Source organism: Aquarana catesbeiana, linkage group LG09 (genome assembly GCF_042186555.1).
Source record: "Aquarana catesbeiana isolate 2022-GZ linkage group LG09, ASM4218655v1, whole genome shotgun sequence".
Taxonomy (NCBI): domain Eukaryota; kingdom Metazoa; phylum Chordata; class Amphibia; order Anura; family Ranidae; genus Aquarana; species Aquarana catesbeiana.
In genome coordinates this window covers 124994969-125021098 of record NC_133332.1, presented here as the reverse complement: position 1 = coordinate 125021098, position 26130 = coordinate 124994969, and the positions used below count along the sequence as shown (strand labels likewise).

At 39.9% G+C, this 26130-nt stretch overlaps 1 protein-coding gene across 7 annotated transcripts in view; it reads left to right on the top strand.

Annotated features, from left to right (window-relative positions):
* The window catches only part of FGF13 (fibroblast growth factor 13), a 577206-nt gene that overhangs the window by 415373 nt on the left and 135703 nt on the right, over nt 1-26130 (top strand). For 6 of the 7 annotated variants that reach the window (XM_073599240.1, XM_073599239.1, XM_073599244.1 and 3 more), the window contains one exon: nt 24602-24712. In XM_073599240.1, coding sequence (XP_073455341.1) covers nt 24602-24712 — 111 coding nt within the window. Of the gene's footprint in view, nt 1-21776; nt 22880-24601; nt 24713-26130 lie in introns of those variants that run through there. The other variant, XM_073599242.1, reaches the window with a different exon arrangement.

Genomic DNA, 26130 nt, shown 5'->3' with positions numbered 1-26130 from the left:
CTTCAGTCATTTTTTCATCTTTCCATCTATTAAATCTTCTGTCCTTGTTTGAACTTTGGATAGTAATATACTTATACAGCCAACTTCCTGTTTCTTGTCTGGTAAAAAACCTAGGCATCATGCATAGCTCTCTCTCTCACTCTCCTGAGAGTTTGCCAGGTAGGGAGGGGGGTGAGTCATAAGAGGGCCAATGAGAGCTGCAGAGCTAGAGGTGTGCCTCTGTGTGTCCGTGTAAATCCAGGAAGTGAACAGTCAGCAGCTTCAGCTGCCCACAATTAAAATGATTACAGCCAGACTCAGTGGAGGGAGATTTCTGCAGCATGTTTGACAAGTACAGAATCACAGTATATATAAAATAATATGCAAAGTGGTTGGAGGGAAGCTTCAGAATGGCAAAAATGTTTTTTTTTTATTGCAAATTATGTGAGCAGACTGCAGTTAATCTTTAATTCCAGCATAGTGCAGTCATGGTATGGAATTCATAGGTTAGGTACATTTCTTGTAAATATTGTGCTATGTATGGCCACCCTGAGTAGGAATACTAAAAGATCAAACCACCTCAGCTATCCCTTCTGAATTTCAATTAGCACTAGCTTCATTTTCATTCCCTATCATGTTTTTTTTTGTTTGTGTTCATGCTTAACCAGTAAGCTTTCAAAGGAAATGAAGCTGTATTTTCAGCAAGCCCATATTTTGAGTTATTATTGTAATGTCTCAAAGTTTGTATATTGTAAGTAATATTTCTACATGTTGGCTGCACCAGACAGTAATAATGTGCACCACCAACTACTGAGCAGGAACTTGGTTCCTATAAAGTATTATTGGTGGACGTTGTTGGCACAAATGCATACAATTTCTTGTGCTGGAATTTCCCTTTATGATGGTAATGAAAGAATGTGGTAGCACAGCACAAAAACTGATTAATTCATATATATATCTATATATATATATATATATATCTATATCTATCTATCTATCTATCTATCTATCTATCTATCTATCTATCTATCTATCTATCTATCTATCTATCTATCTATCTATCTATCTATCTATCTATCTATCTATATTAAAGCACAATGTTAATATGAAGATTTTTTTAAAAGGTAAATTCACCCTTTCTTTAAAAGTCACTTGAAAAGCATGTTGTTGCCCCAGGGGGAGTGAGAGTGCCCTGCAAATGTTTAGGTGTCAGAATCTCTCATTTGAGCCCTCATTTGATCCAGCATTGTGCATGTCTGCAGCTTTTCTCTGCCCTCACTTCTGGGTCTCGCTGGCTTTGCTGGGGCACTGGAAACCATTGGCTCCCAGTGCTGTCAATTAAAGCCAGTGATGAGGGAGCGGGGAGAAGGGGCACAGTCCCGCTGTCTGTGTCAATAGACAGAGCATCGGGGCTCGGGTGCGAGCACGCACAAGTGCCCCCGTGGGAAGCGGTCTTTCCATGGGGGCACTGGACAGAGAGGAGGGGCCAGGAGCACTGGCAAGCGACCCAAATAGAGGAGGAGAGGGGCCACTCTGTGCAATTCCATTGCACAGAGCAGCTAAATATAGACATGTTTGTTATTTTTATTTTTTTCCCCTTTACAATCACTTTAACTATATAGGAGTTTTCTGGCCAGGCTTCAGAGGTGGCACAAATGGTCTACAGGTATGGCACTTACATTAATCAATAATTCTTCAAGCTGCTCCTTTTTTAAACCTACTGGGGTCCCTTGTCTACATAGTTAATTTCAAAAGATTAACTTAGCCCTTAAATTAATGCTGTTTGTTGTTTCTGGATATTTGGTGCTGATGTAATTTTTTATTACATTATATTGTAAGCATCACTCTACATTACTTTACCACATTTACATTTGTTGCTACGTTTTTTGTCCTTCATTAACTAATACTATCTAACAAACAAGCAGTTTTTTTCAGGAATGGGATAGAACTAAACAAATGAAGTGGTATATGCTGTGGAATAGGTTAAAGAGGAACTTTGCTTACCCTTGTCCCCCCCCCTCAATTTTTCTTACCATCTCTTACCTGTTATCCAGGGTTGTCCTCAATACACACACACACACACCAGCCCAGCAGTTCCAGGATTGCCCTGCTATGATCCATCGCACCACTGCCACATGCTCTGTCCTGCTTCACCATCAATGTCATCGGGTCTTGGGCGCCTCTTGCTGGTTCAGGCAGCCCACCCCCCTTATAACACGTGCTGCCAAGCCTGCCCTCCTCCAGCAATGGAAAATGAAGTATTCCTTCGATATGCAACATATATATTCCAGGAGTTTTCAGTGCAGAGGTGACTAGGTGAAAATGGCAGCAAAGTGGTGGGAGAAAAAAGTAAAATAGAAACAAAGAAAAAAAAATATGCCTTATTAGATTGTGGAGTAGGAAAGAGACCATTGATGCCCAGTGCATCATATATGATAATAATATCATATATGACATATATGATAATGATAACTTTTACAGGAGTGAATTTCCCTTCCTTTGGGTAGATTTCCTCCCACTTCCTGTTGTCTCCCTCAGTTCTGTTTGCTAAGTGTGTGAGACTTTGTGCAGCGATCCATCCTGTGGCCAACACTCTATACGAGCATCTGTGCAAGTACAAGGCCTTGGCTGGGCTATAGCCACAAGCCTGTTTTGCTTGCTTTCTGGTAAGCAAGTTTTTCTTAAGATGGCGGTGCACTTAATTGATGTGAATCACTGTGGTGGCACTGAGAGAAGGATCTTCTTATATCATCCTCATATACGGAACAAGGGCCATAGATAATTTTTTATCCTGGGGGGGGTTCAGGTCTTTCAAACTTAAAGGCATCATTTACACTTTTATGTTGAGGGGAGGTACGGTAAAAACATGTGACATTAGAGTGGGGCCATGAGACTTTGCAATGCAGCGCAGCAAAAATTATCCCCATTCAACTGAATAGAACGCAATGCGTGCAGTTGTGGTGCGGTAGTGTACTCATTAGTACAGCGAGCTCCTCCTAAGCTCCCTAGTTTTTTTTTTCCTTCAGCCCGCTGGGTTGAACTAAAAAAAACTTACCGTTTGATCCAGGCTTTAGATCTCATTCATATGTTCTAAATGGCCATGGAATGGCAAATATACCATGAATACCTAGAGCCAGGATCCCAGATGTTCCAATTTTTGTCAGCTGCTCAGCCTGTTCACCTGAGCGATAAGCTGAAAAGAGCCACTGCTGTTAACATGTATCTGCACATCCAATGGTCCCCATGTTTAAGCTACAAGGGATAAAGCAAAACACGTTGGGGTGTGGCCTGGTGGGAACACGGGCTGAGGTAGTCTCTCCCATCACTACTACATTACCATAGGACTTTGTGGATGTGTGGCGCCAGGGATTTTTTTTTCTCTCTTCCCTTCAGTGACTACAGGAGCTGGGATGAGCTCCATCCCTCGCCGGCACTCCTGCAGCACATTTGGTATCATCTACATTACTCCCCACATTGATTAAGCCTGAGCGACACACTAACAAACCGTGGTTCACAGTGGTTACCTGCTGTTAGGGACAAATTTCTGACCCTGGATGCAGAGAGATTTTATCCAAGGGCAAAAATGTATCCCTACCTTCGGGTAACCACTGGATGTCCAGATACATGTGGATACATGTTTACAGCAGCAAACAGCCTTTGTTCCTTTCAGCCTATCACTCAGGTGTACAGGCTGAGCAGAGATTAGAACATCTGATCCTGGGTGCAGATATTTACAGTATACATGCTGCAGCATGGTCATGTAGGATATATGAATGAGACCCAAGACTGGATTTTAGCTAACCTTACTGTGCAAATTGAGCAGGTGTAAGGGGCAACATATTGTGGTAGGCAGTAAATTCAGTGATTTATTTAAACCTTAAAAAAATGTGTCCTAAGAAATTTTATGAAATGTTTTAAGAGATGAAAAAATAAAAATGATTGTGCACTGCCTACCACAGGATGGTGCCCTTTGCACCTGGTCAATATGGTTGGCTTTTATTTAGTCTTAAACTGTAGCAAACCCAGCTTTTGAACTTCTACTTACAAGTAAGCCTATAACAGCGCTTATCTGTAGGTATAGTGAATATCTCCTAAACCTGTGGTGTTTAGGAGATATTAACATGGAAAGCAGCCGGTGATGTCACTGGTGCACGTGCTCTGAAGGGACGGCATACTGCTTGGTTATACTTTTCCTGGGGGGGAGAGCAGTTCGTTCTGCACTTTTGTGACCCATTTTTCGCCGACAGACAGCTATAGCCCACTGTCAGCTGACATCGCTCAGCAGGTCCAGGCTGTGGAAAGATCCTAACTTTAAAGTCAGGATTCACCCAGATGCCCGGACCAACAGCTCGCTCAGCCTCTCAGTGAGCCGCAGAGACCCTGAGCCAGCTGCTCCTGCCCCATCCACAGTCTGGCATTCCAGTGAGCTTGGGGGAGGGGGGGCAGAGCCAGGGACTAACAGTCACCACTCTTTGCTCACTGAAGGCTGAGAACTGAGTAATCAGCGGTCTTTAATCGCTCTGTTGTTGGACTTAGAAGCAGCTGGGGACAGATGCAACATTGGATCGATGCTCCATCCACCTAGGTAAGTATAATAAAAAAAAAAAAAAACATCTCTTTTAAAGGAAAAAAAACCCTCCTAAGAACCGTATATATAAGAGATAATAACTAATGCGCAAAAAACACAATAGGAAAAAATAGACAAGGAGCCACCAATATAAATGGTATACTCACATAACCTTACTCAACATACGATAAAAAAATATGTAGCGCTACCTCAGTCCCAACATGAAGAAATAGTAATAAATACATCTACGGCAAAGATAAACACAAACAGGTAGAGCTCAGTACAACAGTGTGTACATATAAAGTGCAAAGTGAAACACAAAAAAGTAATCCAATCTCACACCAGATATAGTGAAAAGTCCAACCTCACGTGGCAAAGTGTGATAAATAGATCGTAAATAGTGTCTCCAAAAATGTCCAATCAATATTGAGCATCTAACATGAATATAACAACCAGAAACTAAAAAATATTGATAGCATTCATGTTCACAGTGTGTGATTCACAGATGTAGTGAAGCAATGCGACTTCCCACAATTTGACAATGTGCAGTGTGCGTGATCAAGAAAAATAACTGAAGGACCTTATAATCATAAAATAGGCACTTCACAACTGCAACTTCCAAACAAAAATTATAAATTGTGGCATGTAATGTGTATATGACGAAAAATAATTAATTTCACTAGTATGCGATTCACAAATGCGATAATCAATGCGACTGAAAAGATATAGAATTTCTAACAAAGTGCAATGTGCATATAATAATAATAATATTGAAATTCATACAAAATATACTGTGCAAAAATTCCAAGAGCATGCAATTCGCATATATAATAATTGAATACAGCAAAATATATATATATATATATATATAATTTTCTAACAAAGTGCAATGTGCATAATGAATAAATAAATAATATTCAGTGAAGAGGGAAATTATCCAATTAACTGTCTCTAAGTAAAGTGATATAGAAAAAACATTTTTTCAGGTGCAGTCCAGACACATATGAGTGCGACTTCTGATAACACTCCAAAATCTTCTAAGAATAAGAAAAGTGCTGGTGCAGTGATAGAAGATAAACGTCTATAAATGGTTCATCCGATCCTGTTCCAAAGTGCACTGTGCGGTGACCACGGTGACCGTTTCCCCCAGCCTCTCACCTGTAGTAGCGGCCCCCAAATGGGCCGAGTCGCGCTTGTAACCACAGGTGGGTAGGGGTAACCACACTGGAACAGCTTTCTAAAATAAGAATCCCAATCTAGATGTCAGCTCCCTTGGGAGTGCAATTGGAGCAGGATGGAATGTTATTCACCCTCACTTGATCGATATTCTCAGACGGACGTATAAAAGAAGAAAATGGGCTCCATAGTGTAGTAAGTTTAAGACAAATTTTAATATAATCGATAGTGTCACTTACATATAATAAAACAGCAATCAGTAGCAGAGTTACAGGCTTCCGGGTTCGGCCGTACCCTAGTACCCTACCTCCTAAGAACCCTCTCTCCCCAAGCAAAAATTCCAACTGTAAAATATCTCCCTCCCTCAAATATCTCCCCAAAAATTAAACCCCCAGTCTCTAAACTGACCCACCAAAGTAAAAATATCTCCCTCAGTCAATACCCTCTCCCCCAGCAAAGATTTCTAATTATATAGAAAATCTCCCTTCATCCAATCAAACTCCCTCCCAGAAGCAAATCTCTGCCATTAACCACCCCCTGTAAACTTCTCTACAAGAAACTCCCCCCTTCTCCAAAAGCAAACCCACCCTCCTTTCCTTAACCCCCCACCAAAAGAAACTGCCCCAGACTGGAATTCTTACTTCCTCCTTCCTAAAACAGAAAATTGATGCCTCCCCACTTACGAGACCTCAGATTCAGCACGGCACAGGAGTAGGAAAACTTCTGCATCCCCAGTCTCCCTTCGGCTGTGTCATATGATACCTCAAGGAGGAGTCTAGGAGTTCCCTCAACCGTGCACTGTCAATTGCCAGCATCTGAGACCTTACAGTAATTTCATGCTTTTCAGGCGGACCCCTTATTAAACTGAGGGGATGGGGCACAATAGAAGGGGGGCTGGCTGCTGCACTCTGAAACTCTGATTGCTTCTACTGTGCTGATGCTGATGCAGGTACACTGTCTGGGCATTTTGCCAGGATGCTCTGGGGGGGTTTGAACACCCCTGACCCCCCCCTTATCTACACCCCTCTACGGAACTAAATTATCTATGCTGTATAATCAATGATTTACCGTACATCAACTATAATTTTCAGTTTACTAAACAAGTGCAAAATTAGAAGCAACAATGCAAAACAGATTCAGGATGGCAACAAACATGAATATATATATATATTAAAATGTACAGTATAACCAACGCAATGGCATCCGCATCCTGCGGATGCCATTGCGTTGGTTATACTGTACATTTTAAGCGATTTATATACACCTACTAAATGTGAGTGTTCTCTATTTAATTAAACGTATTACATTTTTTACTGGTTCATGTGGAGTCTTATCTTTTCTTTTCTGACTATACTGGTTGACTGCATGAGACGATCTAGTGCATCACGCTGGCCATTTCTAAGGATTGCTGCTTTGTGTTAATCTCTGGACGGATGGACCATCTTCCACTCTGATCCTGACTACAGGCGTAGATGATCCATGCATTGGTGTTTTACACCACAAGCCCTATTGACTCATTGAGCATAAGCCCATTTGAGTTCTCTTACTCCGGTAAGCCTTCTTACAACCGGTGGTGGTTTTATTGCTGTTTTTTCACATAATATTGATGTCATGTGGAAATAACTTTCTTGGTTTAGAAGTTATCCTCTCCTCACTACTTTTTTATGGACTTTTTTTCACATTATATTCATTTTTTGTATGACAATATATATGGACTTACTGAACATTGGATGTCCTGTGATATTCACGTCACTATTTTATATAATTACATTTACTGTTTGTAGTCATTTATATTTTACATACTGACTTTTCACGTCACTTTTTCATATATTGTTTATGGTCATTTACACTATTCAGAATGTGTTGAAGTACATAATTCTATTCTCTGTGGTCATTCACATTTTGCATATTCACTTTTGAGCACTGCACATCATTTTTATATATGTATAGGAGAGATAGGGCTGTTATGCCCTGTACACACGGTCGGACATTGATCAGACATTCCGACAACAAAATCCATGAATTTTTTCCGATGGATATTGGCTCAAATTTGTCTTGCATACACACGGTCGCACAAAGTTGTCGGAAAATCTGATCGTTCTGAACGCAGTGACGTAAAACACGTACGTCGGGACTATAAACGGGGCAGTAGCCAATAGCTTTCGTCTCTTCATTTATTCTGAGCATGCATGGCACTTTGTGCGTCAGATTTGTGTACACACGATTGGAATTTCCGACAACGGATTTTGATGTCGGAAAATTTTATAGCAAGCTCTCAAACTTTGTGTGTCGGAAATTCCTATGGAAAATGTGTGATGGAGCCTACACACGGTTGGAATTTCCGACAACAATATCCTATCACACATTTTCCATTGGAGAATCCTATCGTGTGTACAGGGCATTAGAGAAGGGGCTTTTCTGTTCCCTGGGTAGTGCTCATATTTTCCAATTGCTGAATAGAATTTAAAGTTTAGTTAGGAATTACCAAGAATACAAAGTTTACCTATTTTACACCTGTTTGGGGTAACAATATGTATAAAAAAGTGGCTAAGGAAGGCCATACATGGTGCAAGTTTCTTTCTTGCAACCAGCAACCATGAAATAAATTTGCACAATTCCCCTATTAACACAGGCACAGTCTTGACAGGAGACTCAGCAATTGTCTTCTACCGGCAAGGGGGGGTGGGGGAAGCCATCCCTGCTGGGAGCTATAGCTACTACCGATAATCACAAAAGAATCTGTCAGACTGGTTGTACCCAAGTTGATCGATCGATCAACTTGGTAGATTCAGCCTGCCCATTAACAGTTCAAATCTCAGCCGGTTCCTGCTGAACCAGCTGAGATTTTAACTGCGTTTAGCTGGCCTTAGTTGTTGGAACCTGTTCTCTGGAAACAAACGGATATTTTGAGGATAGAGCAATTATATTGTAATGTTTCGCTAAAATCATTTCAACAGTTACGGAAGGAGTTTTCTACACTCAAACAAAGCTTTTGTCTGTATCTACACTTGCATCATGCAGTGGGCTCCCAGGGGAAGATATTTCATATGAGATATTATTAAATCCCAGTAACAAAGGATGTGGTGTTGTTATATAAATGGCATTATTTCCTCTGTTTATAATATAATATTCTACATATCTGATGATCTATCCCATGAAATGCAGAGAGAGCAATAATCTCAATGCATAGGTAATGTGGAAGAAGATGAATGGTAAAAGATAATAAAGTGATTGCAAAGGATCTTTTTTACGTTTTTAAAATAACAAACATATACTTACTTGCTTTGTGCACTGGTTTTGCACAGAGCAGCCCCGATCCTCCTCTTCTAGGGCCCTCTGCCAGCGCCCTTGGCTTCTCCTGAACAGCCATAACCCTGTTGTTTTTTTCAGCTGACCACTGGCTTTCTCGTGAATGTGGCCCAAGTGGCTAATTGGTCGCTGGATCACTTTCAGAATCGGCGGGAGGGGCGTTCCCCCTTTCTGCCGCACGCCGGTGTTTCCCGGGCTTCCATTTATACCGGCGCACCTGAGAAATTATCCAATGGGTCACGCGGCTGGCCAAAGAGGTTCTCAGAGAAATGATCAGAGCGACATTATGTCTAGGGCGGAAGTAAACAATTTTTTATTTTTAAAGCAAAAAATCACTTTTTTTTTATCTATTACTTTTAAAAGCAGAGGAGAGATTTGCGGTCTTATTGACCCTAGATCTCTCCATAAAGAGGACCTGTCATCCCTTATTTCGGATGACTTCATAAGATGATCCCCGATGAAGTCACATGACAGTGACGACACGCGTTGGACACACAGACAAAAGATAATAAAGTGATTGTAAAGGATCTTTTTTTCTTTTTTAAAATAACAAACATATACTCACTTGCTTTGTGCACTGGTTTTGCACAGAGCAGCCTTGATCCTTCTCTTCTAGGGCCCTCTGCCAGCGCCTTTGGCTTCTCCTGAACAGCCATAACCCTGTTGTTTTTTCCAGCTGACCACTGGCTTTCTCGAGAATGCAGCCCAAGTGGCTAATTAGTCACTGGATCACTTTCAGAATCAGCGGGAGGGGACGTTTCCCCCTTCTGTCGCTCGCCGGTGTTTCCCGGGCTTACCATTTATACCGGCGCACCCGAGAAATTATCCAATGGGTCATGCGGCTGGCCAAAGAGGTTCTCAGAGACATGATCAGAGCAACAATATGTCGAGGGCAGTCTAGGGCAGAAGTAAACCTTTTTTTATTTTTAAAGCAAAAAATCACTTTTTTTAATCTTTTACTTTTAAAAGCAGAGGAGAGATTTGCGGTATTATTGACCCCAGATCTCTCCATAAAGAGGACCTGTCATCCCTTATTTCGAATGACTTCATCAGATGGTCCCCGATGAAGTCACATGACAGTGACGACACGCGTTGAACACACGGACACCGCTCACTTGATACACTGTGTTATTTTATATACATTAAATGTGAGTACCTGACCTTTTAAATTTATATGCAATAAAACGCCAAACATTTAAACACACTACACTATAGAGGCTCCTTGTTTCCTCTCTATACATACCCAGTATGATGCATTTAGGCGGTGTTTGGCTATTTACCTAGTCCTGGAGAAAGGCATCTAGAGGAATCACCTTCTAGGCTCTGCATATACTGGAACCCCTCAGGAGGAATGGATAGGAGACCCCCCTCTTCCCTTTGAGTGACCACCCACCCCCTCTGTTTTCTCTGAATGCTGCTTACCTTACAGCAGTAAGGTAAGAAGTTAGCACACCTACGGATGTCATTTGCACCAAAGATTCACCGCACTTAAGTCACAGTGCCACTTGATGGTTGATGTCAGCTAGCACCTTTGGTTTGCACTTTGCACCTTCTTGTGGTTGGAAGATAAACATCAATTCCAGATTGTGATTCATCCGCACTATTTGCACTTTCATATATATATATGGACTACTGTTGAATATTATATTTTTTTCTTATTTATGCATTGTGGATGTTTTAGTATTTATACATTACAGTCACTTTATTTGCATCTACTGCACTTTTCTTATTTATGCTTTGTTAACTTTTTAGTATTTATACACCACAGTCACTTTATTTGCATTTATTGCACTTTACTGATCATTATCATGTCTGTTCTTTGCGGATCAATGCATTTGATAATTTACATATATCAGTACGTGTATTACTTGAATTGATACATATTGTCACTGTATTTTAGCACTTTATTTTTGTTGGAGCGCAACACCATCTATTGAATTTTTATATGTGCGTATTTGGTCGAGGACAAAGGCAAAGGGAAGCTTATTTAGTCATGTGGAGGTAAAATGAACCACTATTCTAGAAGGCTTTGAGGGGCACAACTTGAATGGTTTTCCAAACACCATGTACTCCCTAGTTTAATTTATCTTTATACAACATTTAGTTTACCTAAACCCAAAAACCCACTGTTGTATAGTGCAGTTTATTTTAAATATGGTGGCTGGTAATCTTACAAGTAATTCACTTCCTGTCCTAGTGTGACAACACTCACTGTGCTGTGTCTATAGAGGAACCATGTTTTCATCACATGACAGGAGATGTGAAAGGGCTAAAGAACACCCCCTCCTATTCTCCATAAGATAGTAATGATTTATAGTTCACAGAGGAGAACTGGCCAATGCTGATAACACTGCTTGATATTCCAGTGTAGCACAGGCAGAGCATACAGGAGTTATCTGGATTTCAGCCATTAAGCCCTGTACACATGGGCAGAATGTCAGTAGACTTTTTCCGGTTCAAAAAAAATGGGCGACATTCTGCCTGTGTGTATATCGGTCTGTCCGACAGAAGCTTCCATCAGACGTGCATGCTGGATAACCACCAGCCGACCAACTCCTGATCAGTGGCTTCAGCCAATGGCAGAGAACGCTTATCGGAGTGTTCTGGCAGGGGGGGCCATCCACCTGTCAGAACATACCAGCTCATCGATGGAGATCACCGGCCTAACCTTGCATGGGTTGCACAAAAAAAACCTGCAGTATGTACCCGGCTTTACTTTCACTTATCGAACAGATATAACAAAACATTTCAATAATAAATTTACCAGACTGAAAGGGAGCAAATAAGAGACGTTCATTGTTACGGTTTATGCACTTGAAGCTCTGAGCCACACGGACAGAACAGACTTTAAAGGCATTGTTTTTGGTAGGGAAGAGAATAGCAAACCTCTATAATTTGCCACCTCCCTCCAGCCACACTACTTGTGTTTCAGATTGTATAAATAAAGTCCCCTGACCCAAAGAATTATGTGACCCAAGAAAACTGAAGAAAACACACAGACATATTGAGGTGAATTTACTAAAGGCAAATAGGCTTCTCACTTTTAAAGTGAATTTTCACTTGCACATTTTTTCTTGCACATGATCGTAATTCCGCACTTCACTTCACGCACTAAGCTCAGGGAAAAGCCCCTTGCAAAATGTAAATTCCCTTTCAATGTGAACAATCTGTTTGCCTTTAGTAAATCAACCCCTCTACATAGGAAACACTTTCCATTTATCAGGTCACAAGCCTGCTCAGCATTATGTACAGTACTCATCTCTCAACAAAAAGGCACTCAATCATATTTAATCAATATTGTATGGTACGTCAATGCAGCTGTGACTGGAAATTAAAATGGCCACATTCTGAGTTTTTTACATAGTACCTTTGTAATCTTAACTAGTTAAATAATTGATACCCACCAATACTCAAACAATAGGCTCAATATATTGTATAGTATAATTTGGCAAAATATTTTTAAAATAATATATTTCTATAAAAGCATAATCACTTACCAGTTTTAATGTAATGTATACTGAATGCAGAAAGTCATGAGGGTTTGTAACATATAAGCCACTCAAGTTAGAAAAAAAAAAAAGTTCACATATGTGCGAATTGGATGCGGTTTCACCGCATCCAATTCGCATGACATGCAAGTGTGACCTCCTCTCAATGGAGCCAGTTCACACATGTTTGGGGCAGCCACGGTGCAAATTTTGACCATCCATCTTGGTTTGGCCTCTTTTGTATGGAGATTTGTGGGGACTATTCTGCTGTCGGAACAATGTGTAAGAGGCCTTGGCAATGATTGGACAGGATCCAACAGCAGAGGTTTGATGTTCTGCATCCATATCAGAGGTATCATTGATGTAGTGCTCTGCATCAGCTGGAGTAGTACAAGTGAGATGTTCCCCATTTGGAGAGTGGATATGCAGAACAGCCAGATAGGCTAGGGTAGAGTTTGTATAGTTGAGAAAATCGTAGAGAAGGTTTTGCGTTGCTTCATCACCTCTACCGAGTAATCTGCAAAAAGCAGCAAGTCTGTGCCATCAATAGAGAGAGTGTGAGAATGGAAACATTTCTGCGGGATAGCTTTTTTGTTGGCATAATTGAGGTGCTGTACAATAATGGGCCGAGGTTTAGTACGATGGTTTGCGCTTTGGCCAATACAGTAAGTGCGTTTTACAGTGCATGGAACGTGAAAGCCAAGTTGCTCAGGGTTGGTTCTGGCACATAAATCAGTGAGCTGTGCATTAGAGAACAGTTCTGGCAGCCTGAGAATGTGCAGATTGTTTCTCCGTGAGCAATTTTCCATGTCATCCAGTTTATCCCAGAGGTCTCTATGGGAATTAGAAATGCGTGCCAGAACAGCAGAGTTGGCTGCAGCCTCATCTTCCAGAGAGGAGATCCTCTCCTCTGCATATGTAAGCCTTTGAGCTTGTGGTTGAAATTCCAGGTGTAGCTGCTCTAAGCCCCTCTGCACTGCGGTGTCAACTGTGGCAGCAAGGGTGGGTGTAAGGAGGCCCAGTACAGCCTGCGCTATGCCTGCTGGAGAAGCAGGGTCAGGGGCTGCTGAGACTGTCAACGAGGAAAACAGTGTGCTTCCCTCCACGCTGGGAGCGGGCGCCAGCTTGGCAGCAGCCGCCATGTCTCCTGCGGGCAGCTGTGTAAAAGAGCCTGGTCGGGTGTGGGAACATTCCACAAACCGATCCATAAGGGTCCCGCTGGGTAGGGGAAACAGAGAGGGGTCTCCCCGAATAGACCACACATTAGTGAACCCAGCCTTACATACAACCAGAAAAGCAGCTGCAAGTCAGCCAAAATAAATAATAGAGGTCTGTATATCTGCCATTAAATACATTTAGCATCTCTAGTGCTAATGCAACGTATATGTGGCTGCCAATAGTGGCTATATGCCTCTTTGGCAGTATCCAATCAAAATTAATAATTTTGATTGCAGTTTGCCTGTGATGTACTTATTGGAAAAGGCCATGTGTGAGATAGTGTGTGAAGTACAAAGTTTCAATTCAATGAAGATATCATAAATGGGTAAACATTGATCCAATTTCCCTCAAGATGCTATTGTGTGAGACAATGCTAGGTACTAAAGCTTAGCAGCAAATTGTCTGAAACAATGATGTTAAAATGTTGCCGATTATACACGTGCGATAATTTCTGTGGCTGCTGATTACATAAAATTAAATTTGGAGACTAACAAGGACTCAGAGAGAAACATACAATAAAATCCCTCATTTGTGGTTATTGTTTTATGCTGCAGGAAAGTGTAGCTGGAAGGGAAACCAATCCAAAAAAAATGCTAGAACTGAAAACCAATGATTTATATGTAATCGAACATTGTTACAACCAAGTTTCAACTAAAACTGCCAATATGGTTTATTATAGTTAGCATATGTTCTTAATACACCGTAAAAGGGGGAGATTTACTAAAAAGTGCAAAATCTACACAAAACCAATCCGCTCCCATTTTTTGAACAAGCTAAAGTGAGAAGCTAATTGGCTAACATGCACAGCTACACCAGATTTTGCACGCTCGAGTTTTCAATCAAAACCAAAAAAAAGATTAGCCCATGGGACTTTATATGAGGTGTCCATGTTGATCACAAGTAAATAAATAAAATAAAGTAACAAATATATATCAAATTTATTAGAATCATTATCATACAATAGAGCTCATGCATATAGATGGCAATTCATAAGAACAGCAACATAACATAATGGTCCTTAAAACATAGCCAAAATGACATTGGTCAAAGTATAATAAATACAGATATACATGATACATCTCTAACCCGACGCGTTTCGCGAGCTCTCCTCGCATCATCAGGGGCTGATGTATATATCTGATGTCTGTAACAACAGGTAAAAAAATATATATTCAAGTATGGGTTATGATTGGACAAAAATGCGAAGCCAGAGCTCATGATCCCATACTCACTTGTCAGGTAGTTGGCTCCAGGGGCCGACCCCCGGCAGGGGCAGTCGGAAAGTATCTCCCATGGGAGCTGAAGGGACGGAGGTCAAAGCATGGAGGACCGAGGTCAGGCGTAGGGCAGGCACGGCAAGGAAATGAAAAGGAAAAAGAGAAGGCTGGACCCAGATGTCACCCAGAGTCATTGCAGAGCTTGCTCACTAGAATAAATTAAATGAGTAAAATATATATATATATATGGAAATAGATCTACAAAATAGATGTAGCAAAAGGTATCAAGTGGTATGCTCTGGTGCAAGGGGTGTAGAGGTGTCCAACCATAGTAGAGAGGAAGAACAAGGGAGAGGGAGAGAAGAAAAGAAAGAAAGAGAGAAGAGAAAGAAAAAAGGAGAAAGGAAAAAAAGGAGAGAGGGCCAAAAGTGTAGCCCCCCAGTCCTGCAGGGTGTATTCCAAATAAAAAAATATATGAATGTGTGTCTATGAGTAGTGGATGTAGAGATAGTAATGGTATCCTAAGTAGCTAAAAAATATTATATATAGTAGATTCAATATGAGAGATTGTAAAGGTAATTGTATATGTAGCTCAAATAGTTGATATCAAGATGTTGTAAAAATATAGATGTCTTGTACTAGAGTATATGGGATATAAGAATGTCCTGCAAGGAATGAGGGAAGAGCAATGTGAAGTGAGTGAGGGGAAAGTGATGAAAAGGGGGATAAGAGGTGATGTGAAGAAAGACAGAAAAGGAGAAAGAAATAGATGAATAAATAGAGCAAAAAGAAATGTGAGAGAAATAAATAAAGTAAGGGAGTGAAAGTGTATACAAATAACACTCCACATGTAAGGTGGCTGGTAAATGCGTTCAAGAAATGACATGTAATAACAAACGTGGTAGTGAACGTAATGCTTACCGATGTGCTCTCTAGTGAATGTGTGGAGAAGACCCAGCTGGAGAGGAAATATGCAGTGCCAAAACCCCCGCCTAAATACCCGGACATCCGCCGTGTACCTCCGCCCCTAGCGTCATGCGATTGGCGAATGGGGGAGGGGACCCTCCGTGCGCTCGCCGGAACTACAGCAGAGCGCAACGGGAATCAACTCCAAAATGTATCTAAATCTGTAGACAAATGATTTGCAGCTTACCTGTCCTTAGATATATTAGCTGCATTTGTTTTCTTTTTTCGGGCGTTTTCTCTTTTTTTTTTTATCTGGTGTTCTGGCCAGTAACACACTTCCTGTCCTAGAGTGAACCCGCTCACTTACCTGTACTGTATGTATGGAAAAGCAATTCCATTACCCTAGGCTGCTTGTTCCTGATTGCAACCACAGAACAATACCCTCTTCTCAACTCTGTTACGTGCTGGAAAGGTATAATATAGTGGGAAGTTATTCTGTAGTTCACAGAAGTGAACTAGGCAGGGCTGATACCATTGTTTAAGATGATTGCAGCGTACACAGACACAAAATAAAACTGGATCTCTGGCAGGATCAACATGCATTTTTGCACTTATGAAACAGATATAACAAAATGTTTTAATGTTATATTTAACAGACCAAAAACCAATTAGACAAGTTCATTGTTGGGATTTAACATGCACTGAATACCCTGCAAACCCCCTTTTCCCAGTTGTTTCTGGTTTGACAGCAATTAGACATGTGCAATTTGTTTCGTAGCGAAAATACGGTAACAAATGAATTTGATACGATTTGTTCATTCGTTAAAGGTCTAATGAAACAAAAGGTCAACTCAGAGTAAATCTTACAGTCCAATCAGCTGATTCATTTTGTGCTGGAGGTTGGATTACTGGCAAAGTGCATTCATGAGCACTGAGTGAGAAGGGTGTTGTATTGTATTTGAGCAGAGGAGAAGAGATATTGTCATTGTGTGTGTTAATAGATTCAATAAACAAACAACTTTCCAAACTACGAATCGTTCTCACGAATATATATACATACAGTGGGGACGGTAAGTATTCAGACCCCCTTAATTTTTTCACTCTTTGTTACATTGCAGCCATTTGCTAAAATCATTTAAGTTCATTTTTTTTTCTCATCAATGTATACACAGCACCCCATATTGACAGAAAAGCACAGAATTGTTGACATTTTTGCAGATGTATTAAAGAAAAACCTGAAATATCACATGGTCCTAGGTATTCAGACCCTTTGCTCAGTATTTAGTAGAAGCACCCTTTTGATCTAATACAGCCATGAGTCTTTTTGGGAAAGATGCAACAAGTTTTTCACACCTGGATTTGGGGATCCTCTGCCATTCCTCCTTGCAGATCCTCTCCAGTTCTGTCAGGTTGGATGGTAAATTTTGGTGGACAGCCATTTTTAGGTCTCTCCAGAGATGCTCAATTGGGTTTAAGTCAGGGCTCTGACTGGGCCATTCAAGAACAGTCACGGAGTTGTTGTGAAGCCACTCCTTCGTTATTTTAGCTGTGTGCTTAGGGTCATTGTCTTGTTGGAAGGTAAACCTTTGGCCCAGTCTGAGGTCCTGAGCACTCTGGAGAAGGTTTTTGTCCAGGATATCCCTGTACTTGTCCGCATTCATCTTTCCCTCGATTGCAACCAGTCGTCCTGTCCCTGCAGCTGAAAAACACCCCCAAAGCATGATGCTGCCACCACCATGCTTCACTGTTGGCACTGTATTGGACAGGTGATGAGCAGTGCCTGGTTTTCTCCACACATACCACTTAGAATTAAGGCCAAAAAGTTCTATCTTGGTCTCATCAGACCAGAGAATCTTATTTCTCACCATCTTGGAGTCCTTCAGGTATTTTTTTAGCAAACTCCATGCGGGCTTCAATGTGTCTTGCACTGAGGAGAGGCTTCCGTCGGGCCACTCTGCCATAAAGCCTCAACTGGTGGAGGGCTGCAGTGATGGTTGACTTTCTACAACTTTCTCCCATCTCCTGACTGCATCTCTGAAGCTCAGCCACAGTGATCTTTGGGTTCTTCTTTACCTCTCTCACCAAGGCTCTTCTCCCCCGATAACTCAGTTTGGCTGGACGGCCAGCTCTAGGAAGGGTTCTGGTAATCCCTAACATCTTCCATTTAAGGATTATGGAGGCCACTGTGCTCTTAGGAGCCTTAAGTGCAGCAGAAATGTTTTTGTAACCTTGGCCAGATCTGTGCCTTGCCACAATCCTGTCTCTGAGCTCTTCAGGCAGTTCCTTTGACCTCATGATTCTCATTTGCTCTGACATGCACTGTGAGCTGTAAGGTCTTGTATAGACAGGTGTGTGGCTTTCCTAATCAAGTCCAATCAGTATAATCAAACACAGCTGGACTCAAATGAAGGTGTAGAACCATCTGAAGGATGATCAGAAGAATTGGACAGCACCTGAGTTAAATATATGAGTGTCACAGCAAAGGGTCTTAATACTTAGGACCATGTGATATTTCAGTTTTTCTTTTTTAATAAATCTGCAAAATTGTCAACAATTCTGTGTTTTTCTGTCAATATGCTGTGCTGTGTGTACATTAATGAGGAAAAAATTAAATGATTTTAGCAAATGGCTGCAATATAACAAAGAATGAAAAATTTAAGGGGGTCTGAATACTTTCCGTCCCCACTGTACATAAATATCTAATCAAATCTATATAGATACAAAACAAATTGATTCGATATAATGAATGTCAATACTCTACAGAAATAACGACTTATTTGAAAATGAATTAACGTAACATAACAAATATAACAGAACGAAATTATGTATTTTATGAATGAAAACAAAACTAAACAAAATTTTCCATTGTGCACAAGTCTAACAGAAATGCATGAGAAAACCCAGTTAATAAGGAATTATCAGTTTTGCACTAGCTTAGGTGCGCAGTCATCATTCAGTGCATCCTGGAAGATCACTCAATTGCTTCATATGTAGTACTAATGAGGAGCACCCATCATTTTCCAAGCAACAACATAGCCAGATATTCTATGAGGCAAATTTGGGGGCCTTATTAATCAAACAGTTTCTTTGACATTTGTGTTAGGACATTTTCCATCCATAGCAGTAATCATTCTCAACCTGGGCAGATTAGGGCAGAGCTTGGGTGGGATAGAATTTTTCTTTGCAGAAAATGTTAAATCTAAAAATGTTAAATCTATTTGAAAGTAAATCTGCCATGAAACAGATGCTCTATGTGTGCTGCCATTGCTTGGCCCCATGTGAAAATGCCAGTTGCCTGGCTGTGTCTGCTTTCAGTTCTTCTGAGCCTCAAACACACATGTAGCAATGAACTTCACACATAGGTGCGCACAACCTATTGCATTAGGGTGCGCAACCTAAAGCTCAAACACACATGCGTCTGTATATATATATATATATATATATATATATATATATATATATATATATAGATATAGATATATAGCAGTGGGAAGTGTCAGTAGAGCTGTGGATATGTCAGTAGGGCAGTGGACAGTGTCAGTAGGGCAGTGGTCTTTGTCAGTAGGGCAGTGGACAGTGTCGGTAGAGCAGTGGACATGTCAGTAGGACAGTGATCTTTGTCAGTAGGGAAGAGGACGGTATTAGTAGAGCAGTGGACATGTCAGTAGGGCAATGGTTTTTGTCAGTAGGGTAGAGATTGGACAGTGTCAGTAGGGTAGAGATTAGTGTCGGTAGTTTATTTCATTTTTTTTATTACTTTTCTACAATTTTATTTGTTATTTATTTTTATTTTTTTTTTAAATATTTTAGAAGCTCTGTTGGGTCTAAACAGACCCCTAATGTCCCACTTTTGAGACAGAGAAAGGGACTGAGGACAGAGATCCCCTAGTCCCTTTCTCTGCAGCCAGGCTGCAGGGTGAATCTGCATAGTACAGGGTGATTAGGGTGTGCCCAGGAACATCTGGCACACCCCATGCGCTCACCTAGGACTTCACAATTCCTTGTATCTCTAAAACCTTTGGAACAATGATAACCAGGCAACCAGCATTTTCAAAAGGAGATATCAGCGATGCCCTAATGCACATATTTCTCTTAAAACAAATTGCATCCCCTCTTTTCATCACCAGAAGGCCTCTTCTTTAAAACGATCAAGATTGTTCTTGATGCTTGTAACTTGCAAAAGATCAAATCGGTTTGCTTTTCAAAATAGTTTACATCTATGTGCCATGAGAAGGATGTGGCTGTCTGGACTTCAGTAGGGAAATCATTTCAGTTTCGCAGTCACTTAGTAAAATCATCTAAGAAAGCAGCTTCAACATGTCTTGCTATTATAATAATATGACTATAGAGAAACATAATAGCTTTGTCTATATTATCAGTAGAGCACAAAAATTATGTGAATGTTTTATTCTTTTGATGCAGTTTTAATGCACAGATTAGTAAATGAACACTGCTTTGTAAACAAGCTTTAAAGCAATTTTGCAGTGATTTAACATCTTAGCAACAAACACACAGATAGGGACATGCTTATGCTCAGAATTGCACCAGAATTTAGTTTCCGATTTGTCCTAAAGCAAAAAAAAAAAAAAGTAGAGGGTAATACTTTCAATATACAGCAAAAAAACAGTAAGCTTCCAGGGCACAAGGCTTTGTCATGCAATAACCACAACATTTAGTTGTCGACCTATGAGTCATAGATTGTTCCTGAGAGCCCATTTTGGCATCCCTAACATCCTTATAAAAACAAAAAACTGTGTTGGCACCGTTACTCATATATTTTATTCACATTACCATCTAGTGACTGAAAGGGACACCAGTTCCATTTGAATTAGGAGATGGGAGAACTTGAGTTTCATTTATTTTGTATGATTCCACCTGGATTGGAAAAGTTTTTGATGAAAAGGGGGTGTGCCTTCACAATGACAAGCGCAACCAATTATTTGTCTGTGTTGTTTGTGAGTGTCTGTGTTACTCTTAGCAACCAATAATTTTCCCTGGATCATTTTGCCAAGTTAAATAAAAGACTGGTTGTTGCTATAGGAAGGACTGGTGATTTTCATTTTTTATGAACGTATTTGCACTAAATATATTTGGTGATATTAATTTTTATTTTCACGTAAAAATGTTCTGTTCTCGACTAGTTCATAGCACTAAGTTTTGCTAGAAAGATCATATACAGGCATACCCCACTTTTAAGTACACAATGGGGTTTATTTACTAAAGCTGGAAAGTGCAAAATCAGGCTCACTTCTGCATAGAAACCAACGAGATTCCAGGTTTTATTACCAAAGCTTAATTGAACAAGCTGGGGTTAGACGCTCATTGGTTTCTATGCAGAAGTGAGCCTGATTTTGCACTTTCCAGCTTTAGTAAATAAGCCCCATTGTGTACTTAAAAGTGGGGTATGCCTGTATACAGCACAATTCAGTTGTTTATTAGAACCTTGTACGTCATGCAAATTGTTCTTTTGCATCTGATTGATGAAAGTCTTCTTTGTTTGTACAGTGGCTTACAGTTGGCAAACGGTTCTCAATTCACTCATGTTTCTATAAGGAATATTAGATTTCTATAATCAAAATTAGATTGCTATTGCCTGAATCTTAGAATTTTCTATAGAAGTTTCTATTGAATTCATCAATCCTGCTATTTGATTTATCCTAAAACAGGGATGTTTACAGGATACATATTGATAAATGTATGCTCACTCTCAGACTGATCAACCTAGAAGGAATTGCTGTACTAAGTTAAATCTTATCTTTTGAAGAAGAGCTAGGCAGGAAAAACAGAACCAACCAATTAGGATAAAATTCCCGACAGCCAATCCGCCGCTTTCAGGAAAAGACCAATAATAGATTATCTTCCTCCCCAAACCGGGTTAATTTGTTTGTTTCTTTAATTTGCCCCAGCAATGAAAGAGCGCTTCATCAATTAATTCAGGCTACCTTTCTCTCTTCGGGAGGTGGCTCTTGAGAGCAAGTTCCCTTCATCAACACACAGCTCATCCTGACCTGTCATGTCAAACCTCAGCATAGATAGGAAAGCCTGCAATGTAAATTCATACATGACTCTAGCTAACAAATGGAGCAACTCAGCTGCAAATGCTTTTGTTGTACGCTAAAAGTAACCAGATGTTAGCAGATGACACACAATAGGAGACTGGTCAGAGCTATTCTGTATTTCATTGAAAAAAAAGGAGGGGAACAGACCATCTGCATCTCTCGCTCTCTCCCTCTCTCTCGCTCACACACATACACAGTTACAAGTGGCTTCAGTGCATGAAGACTGAGACTGCTGCGGCTGCTGCATTGAACACACCAGCTATCTTGGAATAGGGAAAGGCAATTTTTTTTTTCATTTCCAATGTAACTAGTGTGTCTATGGAAACTATGATGCTTCAGCAAGGGAAGCCAGACGTGAGCTGTGTCCATGATGCCAGAATGGAACTGGAAAGAACAGACCATTGTTTCATCGAGGTCAAGCCCATACTGCAATGTTGGTCAATATTTATGTTTTAAAACTCTGCACAATTATCTCCATTGGATAAAGAAGGGAGAAACACAGCAAAACCTGAAACCGAGGGTGATGGTGAAAAGAGGTCTCAGGGTTTTACAAAGTTATTTGTAAAGGAAAGAAGACAGTTAAAGTATATACTCAGCAGAAGATCCAAATTATGTGACAGTATTTAGATGGCTCATCAGTAGTGATCATAGTAATGTAAGGGTCAACTTTTTTGTCTCTGAGAAATAAAAAAAGGATTGTCGCCCTATCCGGTTGTGTATCACGGTATCTTTCATTCGAAAAGACAATTTTTTTTTGTTGGTAAACATTAGCCATGGCTGCCGCGATTGCCAGCTCCTTGATTAGACAGAAGAGACAAGCTCGGGAAAGGGAAAAATCCAATGCTTGTAAATGTGTTAGCAGCCCCAGCAAAGGCAAAGGAAACTGTGAAAAAAATAAACTCAATGTCTTCTCTCGGGTCAAACTGTTCGGTTCTAAAAAGAGGAGACGACGACGACCAGGTTTGAGAGCTTTTTACAGTTTAGCATGGTCTTTCCACATCCATCAGTCATGCCTCATCAAATATTGCATAGGATATATCTGTCAGTGATAGCGCTCTATTGTAATGTGTTTAAGTCATTAACCTGTTTGATTTAACAGAGACCTACCATTAGAAAATGCTTGCACAATGTCGTAATAAGTTAATGCAGAGGAAACAGTGTCTTGTTGCTGATTGGAGGGTTAGTGGGATATTCTAGAAAGGAATAGTTGATTCCAGTTGGCACCTTTTTTGTCATAATTATAATCGCAATAGTAATCAGCTTAATTGAATTATCGGAATAATAACACAAATCATCTGCATTTGACATAAACCCTTTAATCACCTTTATTAATCAAGGAGGGATAACATAAACTGTTCTTTATGGCATTGGTACTATTCCTGTGTTATACTAAGTGGGAGGCAATAAGATATTTGTATGAATTAACAATGGAACCTTAAGGTATAATTTGCTGTTTTAGCTAATCCATTGCAGCTAGACTAAGCACAAATATGTGCCATGTACCATTTTATTTTATACAGTTTTTTTTTTTTTTTTTACATAGAAAAGGTAACAAGGCATGGGTAAATTTACAAACATTTTTATAAGAATCCTAGGGGTAATTGTAATATTGTTAGAGTACTTGTGTTATCACACTGGTAATTCAACGTAGGGAATGTCTGGCTGAGACTGCTAATACCTGTTATAATTTCTGCGAGAGTGTTCACCAGGCAATCCCTTTTACAGTAAACATATTATTTCAGATGCACAATTTTCCTCTTAGCAGCTGCTTGTTACGCGGAGATGGGATTTCCCTCTTGCTATTGTGAAAGCTTATTTTATTTATCAGTCATGTTATACATGTTCTGTTTTCTGCCCAAACAAATAAGTTGACATGTTTAGGCTTATTTAATAAGGCAAAGAGAAATGTACAAAGCACAGTACTCTATAGCCACCAACCAAATTTAATCTAATATTAATATGACTATAGTAAACCAAAATCCAATGGTTGTGCAGGATAACTGTACTGCGCACATAGCCACTACCCTTTGCGCTGCCATGTCAAGTAGGTTTTTGAGTAAAACTAAACTGTTAAGATACCATTAGGTATTTGCAAATTAAAAAGAATATAAAAACATATAATACTATTAGAAAATTGCTACATACTTATATACTAATAACAGAAAATAGACTAGTGGTTTTTTATATACATGTTGAATGAAAGCACAACACTACTTTACTGACAAATCTAGTATTTTAAGACAGTGCATGATCACTACCAAATTTATCATATTTTCTTTGTCTTGGTCTTTTAGGTTTGTACATGCTTTTTTAGTATTCACTACATAAAGGAAGACATTAAGGTCTTGTGTATTGCTTGAGGGAAGTGTAGACAAACTATACAAACTATACCACAGTTGCTTTATTACCATGTCCAAATTATGACATTTTTTTCTTTGGTACAATAGATTTAAATACCATACCAAGCATAAAGGACAAAATTTGTAATTCGGTCTTTCAGAAACATGAACATATTGAATGTTTAGCTACTAAATGTCAGATATTATGCCCACAGTGAATGGCGGGTAGGTTTAACAGACCTGATTCAGAAGTGTGTTCATTGAAAATGTAAAAGGACAACAAGCTGTTTTATCATGTTTAGGAGACATTTCTAATATGTGTGTATTTTCTACTTCCTTACAGAACCTCAGCTCAAAGGTATAGTCACTAAACTGTACAGCAGGCAAGGCTACCACTTGCAGCTTCAGGCAGATGGCACAATTGATGGAACAAAGGAAGAGGAAAGCAGTTACAGTAAGTAGTCCTTGACCCTTTTTTCAGTCTCGCCAACACCATTGTTCTTTTGCCCTGGTGGGCAGTGAGACAGCTCTCAGAAATGACGCAGGGGTGTTCGGTAGAGTCAACACCAGCATCTAGACTGCAATTTCAAAAGCAACAAGTATGTGTTGGACATTTATTGCTAATACTTCAAATACTAGCTAAGTGGGGGGGTTGTTGTCAGCTTGATGAATCAAATGTTATCTCCATGGAGATCCAGAGATGTCCTCTAGATTGTATCACATTTCATCAAAGAACATATATTCACCCACACATCCTGCCAATAATAGAGCAGCCTTGACTTTAGTTCAACCCGATCACCATTTAACCCCTTCCTACACAATATAGTCCTTGTACACCACTGAGCATCCTGTTGGGTGCACATTAATTAGATTAAAATCTGATAGCAATCAATCGGATTTTGTTTTCACTGATCTTAATCTATTCTGAATGTATATTGTCTGCTATTGCTCCTTGTAATTTGTTATTCCCCATTGCTCTTTACACTTTTATTATATACACCCATAAAATTTGAGCGTTATGGGTTAACATTTCTGCACAGTGACAAACTAAACCCAGGAAAAGCATAGTTTCACAGTTACACACACAATACTTATCTTAGTCCTCTGGAAAGTTCCATTATCCAACATGTGGGTGATAAGAATTATTTTTAAATACTAATAACTGATAAGAAAAGCAGATGGCCCCAAATCTAGTCATATGAAAATCATTTGAAATTTCATCCATTAAAGGTATTGATGCTCTACCTCTCTTACAAAACTAAAGGTATTAAACCTTGAGATGCATAAAGGGAACCTAGCCTACCGGCTCAATATTATTTGATCCAGACATTGTCAAGCTGCAGTAGTCCACCACACACTCTATATATAGAATATCAGAAATCCTCTACTTGTGATGTAGTATAGGAATTCCCAAACACACCCACCACTGGCTCTTTGCAGTGTTTCACGTGTAGAAAGCCTGAAAAATGTCAATACAAAGATGTTTATGATTGTGAATGTGATTGGTGATACAATAAGCAGAGAGAGAGAGAGAGAGAGAGAGAGAGCAAATTACATAGCCCATGATCCAGGAAATAGACTCTCTGTGGCCCTGTAAACTGCTTTCTATAGTCTTGGTTAAGTGGATTATTGATTAAGGCAGATTGACAAACTTTCTAATTTTAGCACAGTTGTAGTTTTTACTGGATAAGCATGTGTACCCTACGTAACAGTTTCACTTGTTGCCTGATACTGACCCTTTATAGGAGGTGTGGTAGGACAACCACCAGATATGAAAATAGTATTTATCTTTAATGCTGGCTCTGTCTGCTAGTCTCACAAGGAAATGTTTAACTTAATATTTCTATAGGAAACGGTGTACCAGTGGAATGT